The sequence below is a fragment of the Oncorhynchus masou genome, chromosome 1, assembly GCF_036934945.1.
Source record: "Oncorhynchus masou masou isolate Uvic2021 chromosome 1, UVic_Omas_1.1, whole genome shotgun sequence".
Classification (NCBI taxonomy): Eukaryota; Metazoa; Chordata; class Actinopteri; order Salmoniformes; family Salmonidae; genus Oncorhynchus; species Oncorhynchus masou.
Genome location: NC_088212.1, coordinates 76499729 through 76519933, shown reverse-complemented (window position 1 = coordinate 76519933; position 20205 = coordinate 76499729). Strand labels below are relative to the sequence as shown.

The 20205-nt window shown below is 42.2% G+C and overlaps 1 protein-coding gene across 1 annotated transcript in view; it reads left to right on the top strand.

Annotated features, from left to right (window-relative positions):
- LOC135550892 (Wilms tumor protein 1-interacting protein homolog) overlaps positions 1–20205 on the top strand; it is a 35001-nt gene that overhangs the window by 14171 nt on the left and 625 nt on the right. The window contains exons 2-7 of the mRNA XM_064982105.1: positions 10023–10124; positions 14910–14977; positions 16846–16908; positions 17300–17430; positions 17591–17642; positions 18176–18244. Coding sequence (XP_064838177.1) covers positions 10023–10124; positions 14910–14977; positions 16846–16908; positions 17300–17430; positions 17591–17642; positions 18176–18244 — 485 coding nt within the window. The remainder of the gene's footprint in view (positions 1–10022; positions 10125–14909; positions 14978–16845; positions 16909–17299; positions 17431–17590; positions 17643–18175; positions 18245–20205) is intronic.

Genomic DNA, 20205 nt, shown 5'->3' with positions numbered 1-20205 from the left:
CAGAGCTCGGGTATTTTCTGTGTACCAGGGAGCTAGTTTCTTATGAGAAATGTTTTTAGTTTTTAGGGGTGCAACTGCATCTAGGGTATTGCGCAAGGTTAAATTGAGTTCCTCAGTTAGGTGGTTAACTGATTTTTGTCCTCTGGTGTCATTGGGTAGACAGAGTTCGATGCCAATGCCCCAATTATGGAAAAAAAAAACATGTTCAGAAATATTCCTGGAAGTTCTGGAACAGTGGGGGAGTATTTAAAGACCATTCGCAGTGAGATTGGCAGACCAGGAACATGAGCAGACCAGACCAGACTAGAGTAGTATGCTGGGCTTGGAGTTTGGAGGTAGTACAGATCGACCAGCAGCCTTGGCGTAATCAAGAGAGTCTAACTGCTGTCAGCTGAAGCAAGGCAGATTATAATCAATGACCAAATTTACACATAAATAGGCTATATATGTTTTATTGTCACATACACATAGTAGTATGGTTAAGATCCTTGCTGAAGGCTACTGGCACAATGCCCTAACCGCTAGGCTACCTGCAGCCCTACATGCACACCAATATCCCTGTTTTTGAGATTACGCATATAAACATCATATCAGTTTACAATAACCCAAATAAGCTCCTATCCTGGTTTTAAGAAACCCAGATAAGATGCCTGGGATATGCTGATTTTAGACGGGATACTGTGGCATGTTTACATCTTATCCCATTTACTGTTGTTAAACGGTCTGCGCAGACTCAATTTCGCATAGTATCAACTTCAAGTTCAGATGGGAAAAGTAATAGTTGGAATAGTAACTGAAGTCTGGAATCTGACTGTAGGCCTCACATGTAGGCTATTATAACATTAACTCATGCATAATTAATTGTTTCTTGCAGTAAAATGATAGACCAAATGTTAATATTGTCTTGGAAATAGGAGTGGAGAAATATGATTTCTTTCTTTCATCTTGAGAATATGCGAATGCGCGCTTTGGGACCTGTTTGCAGCCTAAACGTGCATTTTTTTCTGCGACATAAAAAGCTGACAGTATTTCACTTTCAGTCATAAAATATGCTTCCAAGGCAAACTGAATTACTGTCAGAAACATGTTGGATTGTTTTCACAGATTTTCATTTCCTTAAAAAAACTCTTTGGGCTAGGCGTCCCGCTAGCATCCCGAAACCGGAGGGCACGCAATTCAAATAAATAATTATTAAAATTATGGATATTAAACATTTATGTACATACAAGTGTCTTATATCAGTTGAAAGATTAAGTTCTTGTTAATCTAACTGCACTGTCCGATTTCCAGTAGGCTTTACAGCGAAAGCATGCCATGCGATTGTTTGAGGACAGCGCCCCACATCAAAATATTTTATTTTCTTGCCAATGGCTATTCTAGATATTTATTTTGGCCTAGCTGTTGTGATTAAGATGTTTCATAGTTTGGCTCTTTAACCTCTTGAAACTCCCCATCCCGGGTCCGGGATTGTGACTAAGCCTCAGGCTCATTAGCATAACGCAACGTTAACGATTTCTGAAAATCGCAAATAAAATTAAAATAATGCGTTTGCTCTCAAGCTTAGCCTTTTCTTAACAACACTGTCATCTCAGATTTTCAAAATATGCTTTTGAACCATAGAAATTGACTAATTTGTGTAAGAGTATGCAAAGCTAGCATAGCATTTTGTGTAGCATGTAGCACGCAACATTTTCACAAAAGCCAGATAACCAAATAAATAAAATCATTTACCTTTGAAGAGCTTCTGATGTTTTCAATGAGGAGACTCCCAGCCACATACCAGATGCGCAGTGTTTCCTGAAAGCGTCTGTGTGTAGGAGAAATCGTTCCGTTTTCTACATTGCGCCTGGCTACCGAAACGAACCGAAAATGCAGTCACCTACAACGTGAAACTTTTTCCGGATTAACTACATAATATCGACCGAAACATGGCAAACGTTGTTTGGAATCAATCCTCAAGGTGTTTTTTCACATATCTCTTCATTGACATGCAGTTCGTGGAAGCTTGCTTCTCTCTCTTTTCTCCCATGGAAAAATACTGGCAGGTGACTTTTGCGCACCAATTTCGGCGCAGGACACCGGGCGGACACGTGGTAAATGTGGTCTCTTATGGTCAATCTTCCAATGATCTGCCTACAAATACGTCACAATGCTGCAGACACCTTGGGGAAACGACAGAAAGGGCAGACTCATTCCTCTTGCGTTCACAGCCATATAAGGAGATCATGAAAGACAGAGCCTCAAAAATCCTTGTCATTTCCTGGATGCCAAGTCATCTTGGTTTTGCCTGAAGCTCACGTTAAAGGGCACGCACAGAGAAGATATTTGTATTTCTGGACACGTCAGAGTGTTTTCTTTCGAACAGTAGCAATTATATGCATAGTCGAGCATCTTTTTGTGACAAAATATCTTGTTTAAAACGGGAACGTTTTTCTTCCAAAAATGAAATAGCGCCACCATAGGTGTAAGAGGTTAACCTTATCAGAGAGAATAGCCCTAATTTTTCTTCTTATCTTTTCTGAGTGCAGGAACAGTGTCATGAGTTTAATTAGGAATAGGAAATACCAATCTTTGACTTTGGTCCAGCTGGGTGACTCTTGTTGACAGGAAACATGTGGGCCTAACCTTTGGATAGCCTTAGGGTACCATAGACCTTCATTTAAAAAAACGTCATACAGAGTGCGAATTACAGAGGATGAATGAGACATGAGCTCCTCTAAAGGCAACAAAAGTTCACCTTTGGGAGGGTCATTAAATATTTATAATTTGACGAGATGCGCGCCAACGGCAAGACGCATGAATCTCACAGGAGAAAGCATCCAAGCGAGCAAAACAGCATCTGTCATACACTTTTTGGCCAGACAGCATCAGATACATATGATACACATACTGAGTCAGAGGGCCGCAGTTTCGATCACTCGGATGCTTTCTCCGGTGAGATAGATTCAACTACTTGCAAATTGAACAATTATGAAACCTTATTGAAGCATTATTTCATATGCTTTTTTTATTGTTCACATTTTTGGGGAAGTATGGCTTCCATTGGCATCCATGAATACACACACACCACTGTAGTAGGCCTGATGACAATCGCTGAATGTCATTATGGTGTTTTTAACAGATGTCTCTTCTAGAGGTCGACCGATTAATCGGAATGGCCGCGATTAATTAGGGCCGATTTCAAGTTTTCAATCGGAAATCTGTATTTTTGGGCGCCGATTTCCGATTAATTTTTAATTAAAAAAATACATATATTTTCAATGCCTTTTATTTAACTAGGCAAGTCAGTTAAGAACACATTCTTATTTTCAATGACTGCCTTGGAACTGTGGGTTAACTGCCTTGTTCAGGGGCAGAACGACAGATTTTCACCTTGTCAGCTCAGGGGTTCCAATCTTGCAACCCAACAGTTAACTAGTCCAACGCTCTAACCATTGCACTCCTCGAGTAGCCTGCCTGTTACGCGAATGTAGTAGAAGCCAAGGTAAATTGCTAGCTAGCATTAAACTTATCTTGTAAAACACAATCATTCATAATCACTAGTTATAACTACTGATCCAGTTTAGCAGGCAAGATTAACCAGGTGAAATTGTCATTTCTCGTTTTGTTTTCGAAATGATAGTTTCCGGATTCGGTCATATTACTGACCAAAGGCTCGTATTTCTGTGTGTTATTATGTTATAATTAAGTCTGATTTGATAGAGCAGTCTGACTGAGCAGCAGCAGGCCCGTAATCATTCATTCAAACAGCACTTTCGTGTGTTTTGCCAGCAGCTCTTCGCAAGCACAGCGCTGTTTATGACTTCAAGCCTATCAGCCTAATGGCTGATGTAACCAATGTGAAATGGCTAGCTATTTAGCTGGGTGTGCGCTAATACTGTTTCAAACGTCACTCACTTTTAGATTTGGAATAGTTATTCCCCTTGTGCTGCAAGGGCCGCGGCTTTTATGGAGCAATGGGTAATGATGCTTCGAGTGTGGCTGTTGTCTATGTGTTCCTGGTTCGAGCCCAGGTAGGGGCAAGGAGGGGGACGGAAGCTATACTGTTACACTGGCAATACTATAGTGCCTATAAGAACATCTAATAAAAGGTTTATGAAATACAAATGGTATAGATAGAAATAGTCCTATAAATACTATATTAACTACAACCTGAAACCTCTTAACTTGGAATATTGAAGTCTCATGTTAAAAGGAACCACCAACTTTCATATGTTCTCATGTTCTGAGCAAGGAACTTAAACGTTAGCTTTTTTACATGGCACATAGTTTTACATGGCACATATTACTTTCTTCTCCAACACTTTGTTTTTGCATTATTTAAACCAAATTGAACATGTTTCATTATTTATTTGAGGCTAAATTGATTTTATTGATGTTTTATATTAAGTTAACATAAGTGTTAATTCACTATTGTTGTAATTGTCATTATTACAAATTTAAAAAATGAAAACTCGGCCGATTCATCTGTATCTCCTTTTTTGGTCCTCCAATAATCGGTATCGGTGTTGAAAAATCATAATCGGTCGACCTCTAGTCTCTTCCCTTTCATGAAATGACACGTGCACAGTGCACTGTTTTGATGCTGGAGTGGACGAACCTACTTTTTGAAGTTATTTGTTTGAGAATCAGATTTAAACATCATTACTGGGTGTGTTCATGCCCCATTAAAATATAATGCATTTTTGTCTTCACTATTAGGCCCATTAAAAAAAATGTTGCATGCACGAGGCTCCCAAGAATGTCACGGTACAATTCGCACTCTGATGTCATAGATGTAAAAAGCAGGGATGGGGTCAATTTGGAATTTGGGGAATTTAATTCAATTTAATTGAATTGAATTTGAATTGGCCACATCCCACAGGAAGCAGACTTTGAATAGAATTTGAATTGATGGAAGTCGAAGTGAATTCAAAGCAATTCATAGCAATTCAACAGAGAAGTGAAACATGAAAGTCTCATTTAATTGGGGTGTGGCTAATTCAAATTCAAGAATTTAATTGGAATTAAAAAGTAATTCGCAACTCAATACAGAATTGACCCCAACACAGGTAGCCCTTTAGACTCGTACCCGTATACGGGTTGAAAATGGCAGACTTGGACACTGATAAGCACCTAAATTGGAACGCAGTGGCTGTACTGTACTTGACGTCAGAGCTCAGGGTCTCTTCCATTAGGCTCTGTATGGGTTTTGACTGACAACCATTCTGAACTTGAGCATCTCGCGTGACAAGAAGTTGCCCCCATCTCTCCCACTAATTGGGCAACTTTTGCAAATGTTTTGATGTCTAATACCCTGACTACACAGTTCGCGTCGGGTGCACGAGCATTGCAAAATAAATGTTGGAATATATGTTATTCAATTATTGCACCCACACTGCTCGTGTGTGCCAATGAGCGTCTGCGTTGCCAAGGGCTAAAATAGAAGTCATTCCTATTTCTGACACAGATCGCACTGCAAGTCCTGCCTCTCCCATCTCCTCATTGGTTTATAGAAGCAGGCACCCACGTGCCATCTCCTCATTGGTTATACCTACGTGGGTGATTGAAAGACAAACTATTTGCCAGTTGTCGTGGTAATACTATGAAAGTGTAGATGCCAATCACCATATAAGTTCAAAGATGAAAAAGCCTGGGAGGAGAGATGACTAGAAACGATTCGGTTGACCGTTTTATGTGTGGATGAATTGTCGGAGTAGAGGAACTTGTGCATTTCAGGGAAAATAACAAATCAAAATAGCTAGCAACAGCAAGCTAGCTAAATAGGACAAATTAGCTAGAAAGTGCAAGCTAACTAGCTAAATTGCCATACATGTTTAATGCTTTTTGGCCTGTCCACAAATTCATCTAATTGGTTCAGAGTTTATTTAGATATTTTAACCTACGTGTCGTGATCGCGTTTGGTGTAGGGGGACAAAATAAATGTATGCACGATGGCGCATGCGCGCAGCCGGTTTGGGTTCCGTGTAAGTGAGGGAAATGCTGTATATTACGAGAACCCTATTTCTTTTGGAAGATTAAATGTTGAGGATTATAATCAATTCCGCTTTGATGTCATACAAGCAAGCCAAGCAAACGTGAGTCCAAATGTGCACTTCACATTTACATATAATAAAACTCAGGGGTGCAACTTTGGTTTTAGAAGTGGGGGGGGACATCCCTTAAAAAATATACCAGTCAAAAGTTTGGACACACCAGACAACTACTACTTTGAAGAATCTCAAATATAAATATATTTTGATTTGTTTAACACTTTTTTGGTTACTACATGATTCCATATGTGTTATTTTATAGTTTTGATGTCTTCACTATTATTCTACAATGTAGAAAAAAAGTAAAAAATAACGAAAAACCCTTGAATGAGTAGGTGTGTCCAAACTTTGGACTAGTACTGTATATGAACATGACAGGGCATTCAAACATCTCTGTATCCATTCATCATCATCAATAGTGTCTCCCAGGTCTTCCTCACATTTTTGTTTTACATGTTTTGTGTCATCGGGAAAAGCCCCTATCAACCCTTGATACAGGTTGGAAATCAACTTTGGAGGTTTGTCAGACTGCCTTAAAATAGCATCTGGCTTGTCCAGTGTTTGCTGAACAGAGAGAATAAAGTGTTGTATCTGCAAAAATTCACCTCACCTCTGTCCCAGATTGATCTTCCCTGGCTGCTTGACCCTGCTGAGACCCCTTTCACCATTCACGTAATGTCACAATCCTCCTAAAATGAGGCATGAGAAAGAATTACGTTGGTGTACATTTATTCATTATATTATCCAAGAATAGAATCAATGGTTCAATAATTGAAATTACCATTATTCCCAGATCCCAGACTGTAGCTTTAAGCTGCTGTCCTGTAGCTACTGTAGGTCTACCCATCAATTCAAGATGAAACTTTGTCATTCACAGGCGGGAGCAGGTGTTCAGACAGACGACTTTGGGATGAAAATATTTTTGTTGTCCCACAGATTATTTTGATATGGTCCTTAAAACTTATTACTTAAATCATCATTGAAAAGGATTACTCATTCATTTGTCTCTGCCTGCAAATCGTCCTCCTAAAAGGTAGGCGATATACAACAGGACTATGCAAAATGTAGCAAGTGTGACTCATCATTCTTGCTGCTTCCAGTTCAGTAGCCATACCAGCGAGATCAGGTGCCTGTGTGGTCTCAATTAAATAGAGTAGGCCTATGTATACATGGGCGGAGAAGCACAGAGCAGTTATCTTTGCAAGGAAATGTACTTCCTAAATAGGTCTATGATTAGGCTAAAGTTTTCTTCATTGCCTAGAATAGGGCTACATATTTATCACCCATATTTCTCAGTCTGATATAGGCTATAGGGCACAAAATTGCTGGGACCATGCCTGGCAAGTGATCTGTGTCACATACGCCTAAAATAACATTGCGGGACTGCGGTTGGGTTTGGAACCAGTTCATGCTGTAGCAGGTTGGAGCCGGACAGAAAGCCAGCGGGTGCGAGCAGAAGCGAGATGATAAAGATCGGTCCCACGCAGGCCTCTACTGTGCACCATGACAGTGAAGCCTGTAACTTTAGAGCTGTTTATTACTGTGTCAGTGTGAAAAATTGAGAATTAGCTTGAGAAACTGACAGATTACGTTACATTGATAATTGACTAATAGAACTCACATTGCACTGAAAAGATGTCAGAATATCAATCTCCAATTGCTTGGCCGATGGTTTCATCGTTTGATTGAGGTATAGTTTGATTGAGGCAAAAATAATAGCAAATGTAATTACATTTTTATCCAGCTCTCTCTGACTGTACATAAACTGCCAAGCTTGCCATGTTCATTTTTCAACATCACAAAACAAAGGCTACAAAACATTTCTATACATACAACTGCTGTTAGATAGTAATAATAGCCACCTCATATCACTATCTGACAGATAACTAGAGACTAGAGCAGACCTGGCTGTAGTAGCTACTCACTAGCATAGCTTTTTCATTCACCTCAGTCGAGAGGGGATGAAACATTAGCTAACGTCACACAGTTGCCTCGTTTTATATCACATTCCAATAATATAACTGGAGGGGGGAATTTAAATTTTAGAATGGGGGGGACATGTCCCACCTGTCCCCAGTGAAAGTTACGCCCCTGATAAAGCTAATGTAATTTACATTGTCAACAGTGTGATGTTTGGATTCAGTCTTGTCAGCTGGCATGTCCTCATCTTTAGTCTATTAATTTTCCCATAATCTCCTAAATGTTCCCTTTTAATTGCTACCATGGTTGTGCATATGCTTTCCATATTTGTTCTGTAAGAAACATTTACATGTAGCCTTATCCATATAGGCCATTTATGAGTCTAAGGGGTTAAGACCTGTCAAAGAGACATCCCGCATCTATAGCAGTATAAGTCCAGCACATATTTTAAATTGGCCTGGCTCTAGAAAGTATCATTGCCTTGAAATACTGTCAGAATAAATTGTTAGAGAGAGGACTAGATGATGACACTCTTTCTTCATTACTGTCATCATGGGAGGAAGTTGGGGGGGGGGGGGATCTGTCCCCTGTAGGGATGTTGTGTCCTGTAGGCGTAGTGACCCTGGACTCACCCTACCCAGGCTTTGACCCTGCACTCGTTGTTGAATGTGACCACTGCGGAGGCCATCTTGTGCGTGAGAGGAAAGCAGGGGAATCATTAGTCCAATGCTATGTCCAAATAGTTGTCACCGGCTGGGTGCCTTCCTTATCTCCTTCCTTAGTAAGGGTTTACTATTAACCTAAAAAGAACCACATAGATGAAAGTTTGTAGTCCACACCTGTGGGTAATTCACCTTTTTTCCACTAAATTGTCTAGTGTTTCCAGGTCAGTGGTCGTCCGTTGGGACATAGCCCACTAACTTTTGCTGAGTCACTTTGTTATTGTGCCACATTAAGAGAGTGCTTCCTGCCAACCCCTAACACCGCTGGTTAATCTATTTTTAATTTACATACAACATAGATCAATGAACCTCACAGAGACAGTTTGGTCCAAGTACTGTATATACACCCTTTATAGATCATTGATGGAACATGGAACTTACTGGCTAAAGCAGTTACAATGACGTGTACTTTACTGCTGTATGAAAGTAGGATTCATGATGAATATGTTGATCATAATGGTTGGCAGGTAGCCTAGCGGTTAAGAATGTTGGGCCAGTAACCGAAAAGTTGCTGGTTCGAATCCCCGTGCTGACTAGGTGAAACATCTGCCAATGTGTCCTTGAGCAAGGCACGGAACCCAAACCGGCAGCGCACGTGCGCTATCGTGCATAAATGTTTTTTGTCCCCCCACACCAAACGCAATCACGACACACAGGTTAAAATATCAAAACAAACTCTGAACCAATTATATTAATTTGGGGACAGGTCGAAAAGCATTAAACATTTATGTCAATTTAGCTAGTTAGCTTGCACTTGCTAGCTAATTTGTCCTATTTGGCTAGCTTGAGGTTGCTAGATAATTTGTCCTGGGATATAAACATTGAGTTGTTATTTTACCTGAAATGCACAAGGTCCTCTACTCCGGCAATTAATCCACACATAAAACGGTCAACAGAATCGTTTCTAGTCATCTCTCTTCCTTCCAGGCATGTTCTTCTCTTGACTTTATATTGCGATTGGCAACTTTCATAAGTTGCATTACCGCCACTAACCTCGTTCGTCTTTGTCACCCTCGTGGATATAACCAATGAGGAGATGGCACGTGGGTACCTGCTTCTATAAACCAATGAGGAGATGGGAGAGGCAGGACTTTCAGCACGATCTGCGTTAGAAATATAACCAATTTCTATTTTAGCCCTTGGCAACGCAGGCGCTCGTTGGCATGCGCGAGCAGTTTGGGTGCAATAATTGAATAACATAGATTTCTAAATGTATTTTGCAATGCTCGCGCACGTGATGCAAGGGGTGTGGTCATCCTGTAAGTTGCTCTGCCTAATGACTACAATGTCAATGTAAAATAATGATGATTATGTTTAGATGTTAACCTGTGTCTCTTCCCTCCTCCAGGTATCTGTATCAAGTGTGGAAAGGGTGTGTATGGAGCCAGCCAAGCCTGTCAGGCCATGGGGAATCTGTACCATACCAACTGCTTCACCTGTTACTCCTGTGGTAGGTGTATATATCCCTCTGTCCTCTACTCCTACTCAGCAGCTGCATCATTGGCTGGCATCACAGATGTCCTATATTTTCATTTCTTAGCACAACATTGATGTTGGTTGCCAGAGTGTCTTTGGGAGTTATCAGCAGAATGCTCTATTCTCTATTTGACAGGAACACGGATTATATATTGGAACTGTAGAGACGGGTTGTAGAGACAGATGATTAATCTGCAGTCAACCTGAAAAAATGTGTTTATGCATGTTGTGTGTATGTGTGTATACGTGCGTGTGCTTGCGCGTGTGTATATTTGTGTGTGTAGTGCTCCCCTGTCACCTGACTCCAATTGTCCTCTCTTGTTTCAAGTGGAGACGAGGGTGAAGTCAGAGAGAGTTTGGAGCAAGGTTGCTTTCATTCATGCGCTGATGTACATGGATGCTGATCCCTTGGCTTTGGAAGAAATGCATATAATTGACATGTAATTGAATACATATACTTTCAGGTGTATTGTGTGGTTGAAGAATGAGGGGCAGTGTCTCTAATCCCGAGGTTTCTCTACAGATTCCTTTTGACCTGCTTTGAAAAGTGTACTTGATTCAGACCAGAGAGATGTACTGTAGTCTGTTTATATTGGTCAGACATTATTGCCCATCTATAATGGTTTAAACAGTACAGAAAAAGAGAATCTATACTTCTCTGTTATTCAGAATTAAATACGTTTGGTGAAATCTATCCAGAAGTGAAGCAAGTCTTCCCCTTCTTATTCTAGTGGTCTCTGTATATAGATGATAACAGGCCCATCTTGACTCTTGCGATGGTTTATTCCTAACGTAAACTCTGTGATGTATTGTTGGGTCTCTTATGAATGGGAATGTTTGCTTTTTAGAGTGTTTTCAACCCCTCTGAGAGGTTTAGTTTTGAAGTGCCCGCAGATCTCAAAACACACCTAATGATGTATCAACTTATTTGTTGACAAACTGTTTTTGTTTTACTTTTTGACTAAAATGCCAGAAACGTTATTTTGTAAGAGTCAGGAGCTCCATAGCAGAGAGAGTTCAGTTCTCTGAGACATTGCTGGCTGGTAGCCTTGGGCTTTGTTTAACCATGCATAATTGAGCCCTCCTCTTGGCTTGCTCCTATGGTTGCACCCTTTTTTCATGAAATGGCCAGGAATGCAAACTACCCCCCTCCACTTCAGCCGGCCTTCCCATGAGGACCTCAATCAGACAGTCACAAAGTGTACCAGGCCTGCTTATCAGAGGGGGTCGGCCTGGCATGGGCTCTGAGCAAACAACACACACATAAACACGCACACACACACAGAAAAATGTGTACGCGAGTAATTATACGCTCACACATCACGCACGCACATACACAAACACCCCCCACCCGCCCAAACATACCCACACACACTCCTCATTATTTACTAGTCTCAACTATACAGTCAAAATACATACCTCTGTGACCAGTCTCCTGTTTATTTCCTGTACTGGTGTTGATGCCCGGCTCCTGACTGGATCACCACCCACTTCCTCCTTCCACATACCTTTTGTCTGCTTGCTCACATGTATCCATGCCTATAACGGGGGACGCTAGTGATTAACTAGTTACATCTGTGTTACTGTAACACATCCTGCTAGTGCCTCTCACACCAACCAGGAGAAAACAGCCAGGGGCCTTGTATTTCTGAAACCCGTTTATGATGCATTGTGGTTTCCTCAGTCACTCACCAGCTGCACCTGGCTGGCTGGCTGGCACAGGGCACACATCTCAATGTTCTGCTGTCTGCTATGGGGATCTGTCTGGGGTATGGTAGATGGCTGCACTAAGTAGAGTTAGCCTGGCTACTCCCCATATAAATAGAATCTAGTCATTCTATTACTATGCTACTCTCTCATCTGAGTGTAAATTGTGGGATCTGGCCAAGGTTTTAAAGGATGTACAACAGCTTGGTGGTGTAACCCATGCTGCCTTTGGCGATGGTTCGACTACTTGATCATGACTTTCACTGTGATTTAGTTGTGGGGTAGTTTCTGAGAGAGACTGAGTGGGTCATAGTTTTATCCTAGCTCTTAATGATATTAGAGAGACTGGGAGATTCCGTAGATTCTGGGTTTTCTATTTGAGAGATGTGCTTGTGGCTCTGTTGGTGTCTTAACTTGGCTGTTCTCTTTAAAGAGAGACTTACTTAAAAACAATTTGGAAACAGCAGCAGGCCAGCACATGCTTACGTTGCCGGGATCGAAACATTCCTGTCCTGAGCAATCTGAGTGAGTCACTACCTCCAGCATCCTTCTTTTACTTACCACAGTAGTGGGCAGGCCCTCCCTCCGCCTCTCCCTCTCTGCCTCCTCCCCCTCAGATCCCCGCTGCCTGCCTGCAGGTGATAAAGGCCCACTTGTTCTGAGAGGAGAGAGGAGAGGAGAGGGAGGGATAGAAACTGAGAGGGTGCAACATGCTTGATGTTTCCCTCCTACAGGAAGAATATGGGGATACTGAACATTTAACATATGGTAATCTAGGGCATTATTCAGATTATTTACATAAGGTGATATTCATTCAGTATTTATTGTGATCTCATGTCTTGGCTTAGCAACTATAGTAAAAAAAAAAAAAAAAGTTGCCTATGGCCAACAGCCAGGTCATTAAAGGTCAACATAGTAGCATAGGGATTTTATAAATGACACAGGTAATATGACATGTCCAGATGCCTGGCTTGTTGGCACCAGGAGTGGCAGTCAGCAGTGCTACAGTACCGCCACCAGGCATCCATGACTGGTCCACAATCTACCACACTGACCACATGATCACAAGACTTTGATTGCTGGAGTATGACTCACTAAGGATTTTATTTTTCCTCAGATAATTATTTTATTTGACCAGTTCACTGCAGTTTGTTGTAGTTCTCTAAAATTATTTCTGATGGGTTAAATATCTAACTGAGAGAATCGCTCCAATTATTTCAAGATGCACGGCCCTTTATGTGCATGTCAGTGAAACGCAGCACTGAGTCATGGGAAACCAATGTTGGAGCTATAAAAACTAAGTACAGTATATTGAGTGTAAAATCCCAATCAGGGAGCCATTTGGTCCTGAACTCCATGGAAAATGCCACATGTCCCACCGTGGTCAGGGGCTGTGAGCTGAGGAGAAGAGGAGAGGAGCCCTGAGCCCCAGCCCACTGCAGCCAGCCCAGCACTTTCCTCTCCTGTGACAAAGGCTAGAGGGAGAGAGAGGGAGGCAGGGAGCCCTCCCCCTCTCTATGAGGGAACGAGGGAGGGAGGGTGGTGGAGGGGGGTTGAATGGGACCAACTAGTGACCTCAGGCAGAAAGAATGTGCCCGTTTGCTCAGGCGGCCCGCTCCCTTAGCAGAGCACCACAGTCAGCGAGCGCCGAGGGCTTTGTGTTTCACCTTCCAGATGCACTCGCCAGAGCAAAGGTCACCAGACAGACACACAGCAACATGCCCAAGCTCTGGCTCACTGGTGTGTTGTTGATTTGAATGTAATGGTTTTTATAAGTTTAGTCAATTTGTAAGTCGCTCTGGATAAGAGCGTCTGCTAAATGACTTAAATGTAATGTTAAATGTAGTCACTCTGAATTAAAAGAGCTCCTCCTCTGTTGTCAACAGGAAATATGTTTTTCTCTCCCGTCCAGCCTCCAACTCTAAATGCTAATAGTTCCTCACTTTCAGTCTTAAGTCTCACCTATTGCGTGAACAGCATTCTTCGGCTGCTATAGCCATTTATGTGGGTGTTAATGTATTGCTATCTCCCAGCAATGTGACACTGTGTGTGAAATACAGTGATTGCATTCATTTGGGTGTAAAAAGGGGGACATGTCTTTCCCAAGCCGGGACACGCATAAAATCAATGGCAGCTCAGGACGGCAATTAAATCTGACTAATCCTGCAGATTTATGAGCTCCATGCGCTCTGTCTGCCAGGCTGAAGTCACTGCGCTGCCAGAAAGAGAAGAGACTGCTGCTGCCATTTAGTGCATTTGAATGGGCATGCATTAAGAGAAGCATCGCAGGGGGCGCAAAGGCCAGGGCCAGTGGGAGTGAGCAGTGAGGAGAAATTCCCTTTTATCCTGTGGAATTTACTGCTACTGTGCTCATGGAGCCCCAAAATGGTGACTTTGGGGAGGGACTGGCTGTTAGTATGATCCTGCCTATACCAGACATGGGGAAATCCTTTGCTCAGGCTCCTATATTTGGGCTGTGGTGGTGAGTGTGTGAGAGCTGTACACAATGGCAGGGGTGGGGGTGAGGAGGAGGGGGAGTTTGTAAAGCAGTTTGGGCCTGGTCTGGATGGTGGGGCTGTATTGATTGTTTGCTGGTTCTAAGTAGAAGGAGTCCCATGGGGGGGGGGGGGGGGGATCAATGGATTTGCAGAGTATTCAAACAGTAGTGTGGACCTCAAACGAGTAAACCTACATTATGCTGCTATCATCTGCTTTAGTCACTGGTGTTTCCTGTTAACATCTGTTATCGTTGTGGCTTTAATGGAACAGAGAGGAGTCAGGGGAGTGGGAGGCAAAAAGTCAACTCCCATTACTGTTTATTCTCAACAATACAGTTTTGTAAAATGTATTTAAAATATCATCAGGAGAACCCCTGGAGCATTTCAGAATTGCTCAAAAGGCTGGAAACACTATTTCCTTGATGTATTAACTTTCTTATAGCCTACCGGTTGGGTAAAATCACATAGCAACATTTTTACAGTCTTCACTTTGACAGGGTCTGATACAGGAACACTTCTATACCCCAGCTCACACACTTACTTCTCTTCTTCAGGGAGGAGGCTGAGAGGGAAAGCTTTCTACAACGTCAACGGCAAGGTCTACTGTGAAGAGGACTTCCTGGTGAGTTACAACATATGTTGTCCCTGCATGCCTCCTTATGCACATGCATTTATGTTTATGTTCTGTTCATTATGCAGATGTTCAGAGGTTGAGTTCTCCATGTCCTTCATACACACTCACCCCTCGATGACAGACTTGGGAGAGGAGCGGTTGCACATTCAAAACCCTCCAGAGAAAACAGACTTTCACTGCTACAATTAAAGTTAAGCACCACCCCTCCAATTCCCACTAATTTCCCCCAAATTTCCCCAAGGAGCACAATTACCCCACTGCTCTCATCCCATTACTCCCCAGCACTTAGAATTATAGAGGGAGGCGGAGTGGCTGTGGGCAGCTGCAGGCCTCAGGCGGCCTCCTGTATGATGTATCCATCTGCCCAGGTTGAACACAATGGGAAACAGACACAAGTTATTAGTATGTATTGATCTCTTATAGACGTCCGTCAATCTATAATCAATGGGAACCAGGTGTTTTATAGCAGTCGTTTTTGTCTTCCAAAAAGATACTGACCTTATTACTACTGAATTAGGTTGTTCGGTTGCCATTCACTTACTTAATGAAAATGAATCACTCCATTACACATAAACATTGCCCATTGGCCCCTAAAACAGACTTTCAATTGGTTCAGAGGATGAGTGCTAAGACTGGTATTGGGTTTCCTCATACTATAGATGTGAAGAATAAATCCTAAAGGGATCAGATGGTGGGTGTGATAAAGTCCCTAGCTTCCTCAGAGTATTGACCACCAGCTCTGCCCCGTCATCGGGGCAGATGGTCTGTCTTGGTGGGTTAAAGTGGAAATCTGGAGTCCTCCCTCCCCATGCACCCCTCACCACCGCATCTCCACCTGCTTCCCCTGTCCCACCATTACCCTCCCCCTCCTCTCATCAGGTCATGACCCCAGGGTCATGTGCTTTGCAGATGGTCACTATGGGACAAACATAACGATGGTAATGCATGTATAACTCACATTTAAATCCCTCATTGACTTCAATGTGATATCTTATGTTCAAGTTACACATGTCTTACCTCGAGTTCGGGTACATCTCCTTGTGTTTGTGTGACTGTGGTGCAGACTTTTGGAGACCACCAATAGTAGAGAGCTGAGGACTGGATGTGTGCTGTACTCCTTCTGTTAGCAGAGTGCTCTGATGGGTTTGGTTTAGGACAGGTATCGTTACAGCAATACCGCTGGTCTCTCATATACATCTCAACCAAGAGAGGAGACAAAGGAAAAAGGACCAACTTCTTTCACATCAATATAAAGAGACCAGCAGCACCCCCTATAGATGGTGTCATTTAGGCTGTACTCTGGGTCCCTACATTTACATTTTGGTCATAGTGTTAGGGGTTCTCAAACCGGGGTTGGGGTCAATCCCAATTGAATTTGAAATTCCAATTAAATTCTTGAAATCATTTAAGAAGTGGAGAATTTACATTGAAAACAATTCAAATTAAATTGGAATTGAATTGGAATTAGACTATTTGGACTGTTTGAATTGAAATGGAATTGAATATTTATGGAATTGTTCAGGAAAATATTGAATTGGGAATTTAATTATTGGAATTGACTAAACATTGAAACTGAGAGAAATTGAATTATCTCTGAATTCAAAGACTGACATACAATTAAATCTGAATTAAATGGAATTTACAGGGAGAAGGAAATTAGAATTTAGTTTGTGGAATTAACCCCAACGCTCTCTCAAACACTTAAATGTGTCAAATTTAGCCATCATCTCTTTTGTAATGCTGCACTCCCAAGTCTCAACCATACACAGTTAACATTCACCATGTAACAGTTTCCATTGCTACATGTTAGAATCAAAAGAAACCCTGTGATAAGTCTCTTTTTTAATCTCCCACAGTACTCTGGCTTTCAGCAGACGGCAGAGAAGTGCTTTGTATGTGGTCACCTCATCATGGAAATGGTAAGAAATAACCAAATACTGTAGGAGGGCCTGCTAGATAGTGATAGGAGACAATCAGCAGAACAGTATGCCTGTCCCTCTCTGGGATCTCTCTTTAGCAGTACTGTATCTCTGCTTGACATGTGGCATCATACCTCCTAGTTTAGGTTTGTTTCTGTATCTGAATGCCAACGGGCTGGTGTGATTGACTCCTACTGAGAGGCCTCAATCTCTAGCCTTACTGTTATCTGTGTGTGTGTGTGTGTGTGTGTGTGTGTGTGTGTGTGTGCGTGTGTGTGTGTGTGTGTGTGTGTGTGTGTGTGTGTGTGTGTGTGTGTGTGTGTGTGTGTGTGTGTGTGTGTGTGTGTGTGTGTGTGTGTGTGTGTGTGTGTGTGTGTGTGTGTGTGTGTAGATCCTGCAGGCACTGGGCAAGTCCTACCACCCTGGCTGCTTCCGCTGTGTGGTCTGCACAGAGGGTCTGGACGGAGTACCTTTCACTGTGGACGTGGAGAACAACATCTACTGTGTTAAAGACTACCACACGTAAGGATATGTGTCTCATAGATAATGCCAACGTGTGAAGAAGTCTGCATGCAAGAGTTTCTTCATTCCACAGTACTCTTTAAATCCTGGTTTGTGCTGAAACTGATATAAATTATGCAGCATGTACCAAGACTTAACTTCTACTCTGTTTCCCCCACAGGGTCTTTGCCCCTAAATGTGCCTCATGCAACCAGCCAATCCTCCCTGCTCAGGTAATGATAAGCCAATGACTGCTTGTATCCTCTTAGCTCCTGTCACTAGTTGTCAGAGTCATATATAATATATGCTGTCGAGGGTTGGGCAAATGCGGTTTCTGTCTGAACGTTCCGAGATTGCCATTTTCTCCTCCATAGCCGTTGATAATTGACGCTTCCAAGCTGTGCTGTTTATTTCTGATAGTTTTCAAAACCTATGAAGATATCCAGTGAAGGCAGATGAGCAATTAGTTGACACCACAACACAGTACCTACATGGATACACTTTATCCCCAATGCTAATCAATAAAAATGTCTGTTAAATTCGCTGCTCTGTTTTGCTTGTTTACAGTGGGTCGTTTCATAGGGAATTGTCAGAGGCGCTCTCGTTTTGTTACAACTCCTACATTTTGAGAATAAAGGCACTAACATGGTGTCCGTTCTAAAAACCCATGGCGTTCGTTCTGACCCAACTCTCTTAATATCCAGCTCTGGTTGTTGGTGCCAGTCGAGACGGGAGGGTCTGACTGACTGTGTGTGTTTCCTGACAGGGCTCTGAGGAGACCATCCGGGTGGTGTCCATGGACAAGGACTACCATGTGGAGTGCTATCACTGTGAGGTGAGACAATGTCATTACCACCCTGTTTGTGTTTCTTGTCTTATTTATGTGTTGAACGTAACCAGCACATTGGCTATGATCATTAATCCATTTTAGTGTAAATGCTACGGCAGTGTGGGTGTATGGTTCTGTGAGTATGTGCACTACACACACAAACTGATCCTGAGTGAGGGGCAACCCAATGTGGTGACTCATTGTCCAGGCACATTCCAGAGTTGACCTGTGGGAGAGGAGAGGGTGGGTGATAGCGCTGGACTCAGCTGGACATCAGACCAGGGGTTGTTGTTGGACTAAATCTCAGCACTCTGAGAGACCGCTCAGACCACTTACTCACTCAGACACATGTACAGGAAATCATCCCACGTGACCTACAAACCTCAGTGTAATCAAAGTCATTAGTGAAGTCAGCCAAATTGAATTCCTGACAGTGCATTCATTAACACAGCAGTTTAATGATAGCTGTGTCAAGTGTGAGTCATTGTAACCAGGGTTCAAATAAAGTGTGATTGTAAGTGTGTGTGAGTTTGATCAAGAATTCCATGTTTAATGGCAAAAGCTGGTTGACTCATTTCATAATCACACATTCCAGGGAATAGCTCGTATCCCGTCTAGGTGAGTGATAAAGGTATTATGTAGACAATAGGTAATCATTCAGCAGCCTCTGTGGGGTTGATAGTCATTACAGGGGTCTAAAGTCCAGGTCGGCAGGGAATGGAAAATTCATCACATATTTAAAAAATGGTAAAGAGCCCCGTATGTCATTTAAAAAAATAAATTTAACCAGGCAAGTCAGTTAAGAACAAATTCTTATTTACAATGGTGGCCTCGGAACAGTGGGTCAACTGCCTTGTTCAGGGGCAGGACGACAGATTTTTACCTTGTCAGCTCGGGGATTAGATCTAGCAACCTTTCGGTTACTGGCCCAACGCTCTAACTTCATACCCAAACTCCGCCTCTACGTAAACTTGACAGGAATACCCATCAGCGGCCTCTCATATCAGTCGAGAGGTATAAAAGGTACAGTAAATATTTGAAATATGGATAGTTTTGATATCCAGCACCTGCTCAAAGGCATTGGATGGGTGTAGGGCTGGGCAATATGGCCAAAATCTCATATCCCGATATAGGTAATTTCATATCCTGATAACGATACACATCATGATATAACACATTTTCTGTAATAAATAAATAGCTTATATTAAATGACCACATGTAAAGGCCTATTATTACATGTTGAATTATACTCAACAAATAAAAGGTACTTACTCATGTTTGATTATTTCTCCTTTTATTTAGAACCTTTATGCAAATTTTCAACTAAAATATGAATGTATAAAATCTTAAAAGGTCAATAGAAAACACTTCAACTATAGTTGCAAACAAAATAAAAATAGGCCTAAAATATATATATATTGGGGGGGCTTGCCTGTTTTGCATGTTATTTTGGCATTAATACATGTTACATATCAATTTTGTATTTGGTACCTTGGGTCGAGTGTTAGCACATGAAACCCCTGTTTCTGGACCGTGTAAATTGGGGCCATGTCTTTGCAGATGTAAGTTGTAACGGCAGCTGTTATCTCCTTCCATCTTCCTGATGCTTTGCCATTTGCAGTGCCGAGGGCAAAAGCCTCTTGCAACGCCTGAGTCGGGGGGTTTGTTTTGAGCACTCGATTGTACTTGTTTGGGTCTCATCTGTCGACTCTCTCCATACTGTTTCACATGGTTCTTGCATAGGTGATAAAAGAGGTTAGTGGTGTTTGAGCCTGTTGTCGGGACCGACCTGCGGCATATTTTTGCAGAGGACAGTTTTCTGGTCTGTGTCAAACGTTTCATACCCAAACCACGTCCACGTGACCGTAGTATCCCCTCCTTTAGGTACGAGCTCCGTGTCTCTGTGCTCTGTGTCACGTTCACTCTCCTCCATATTTGTTTCCGTGTGGAAGAACGCAAAGTGCTGT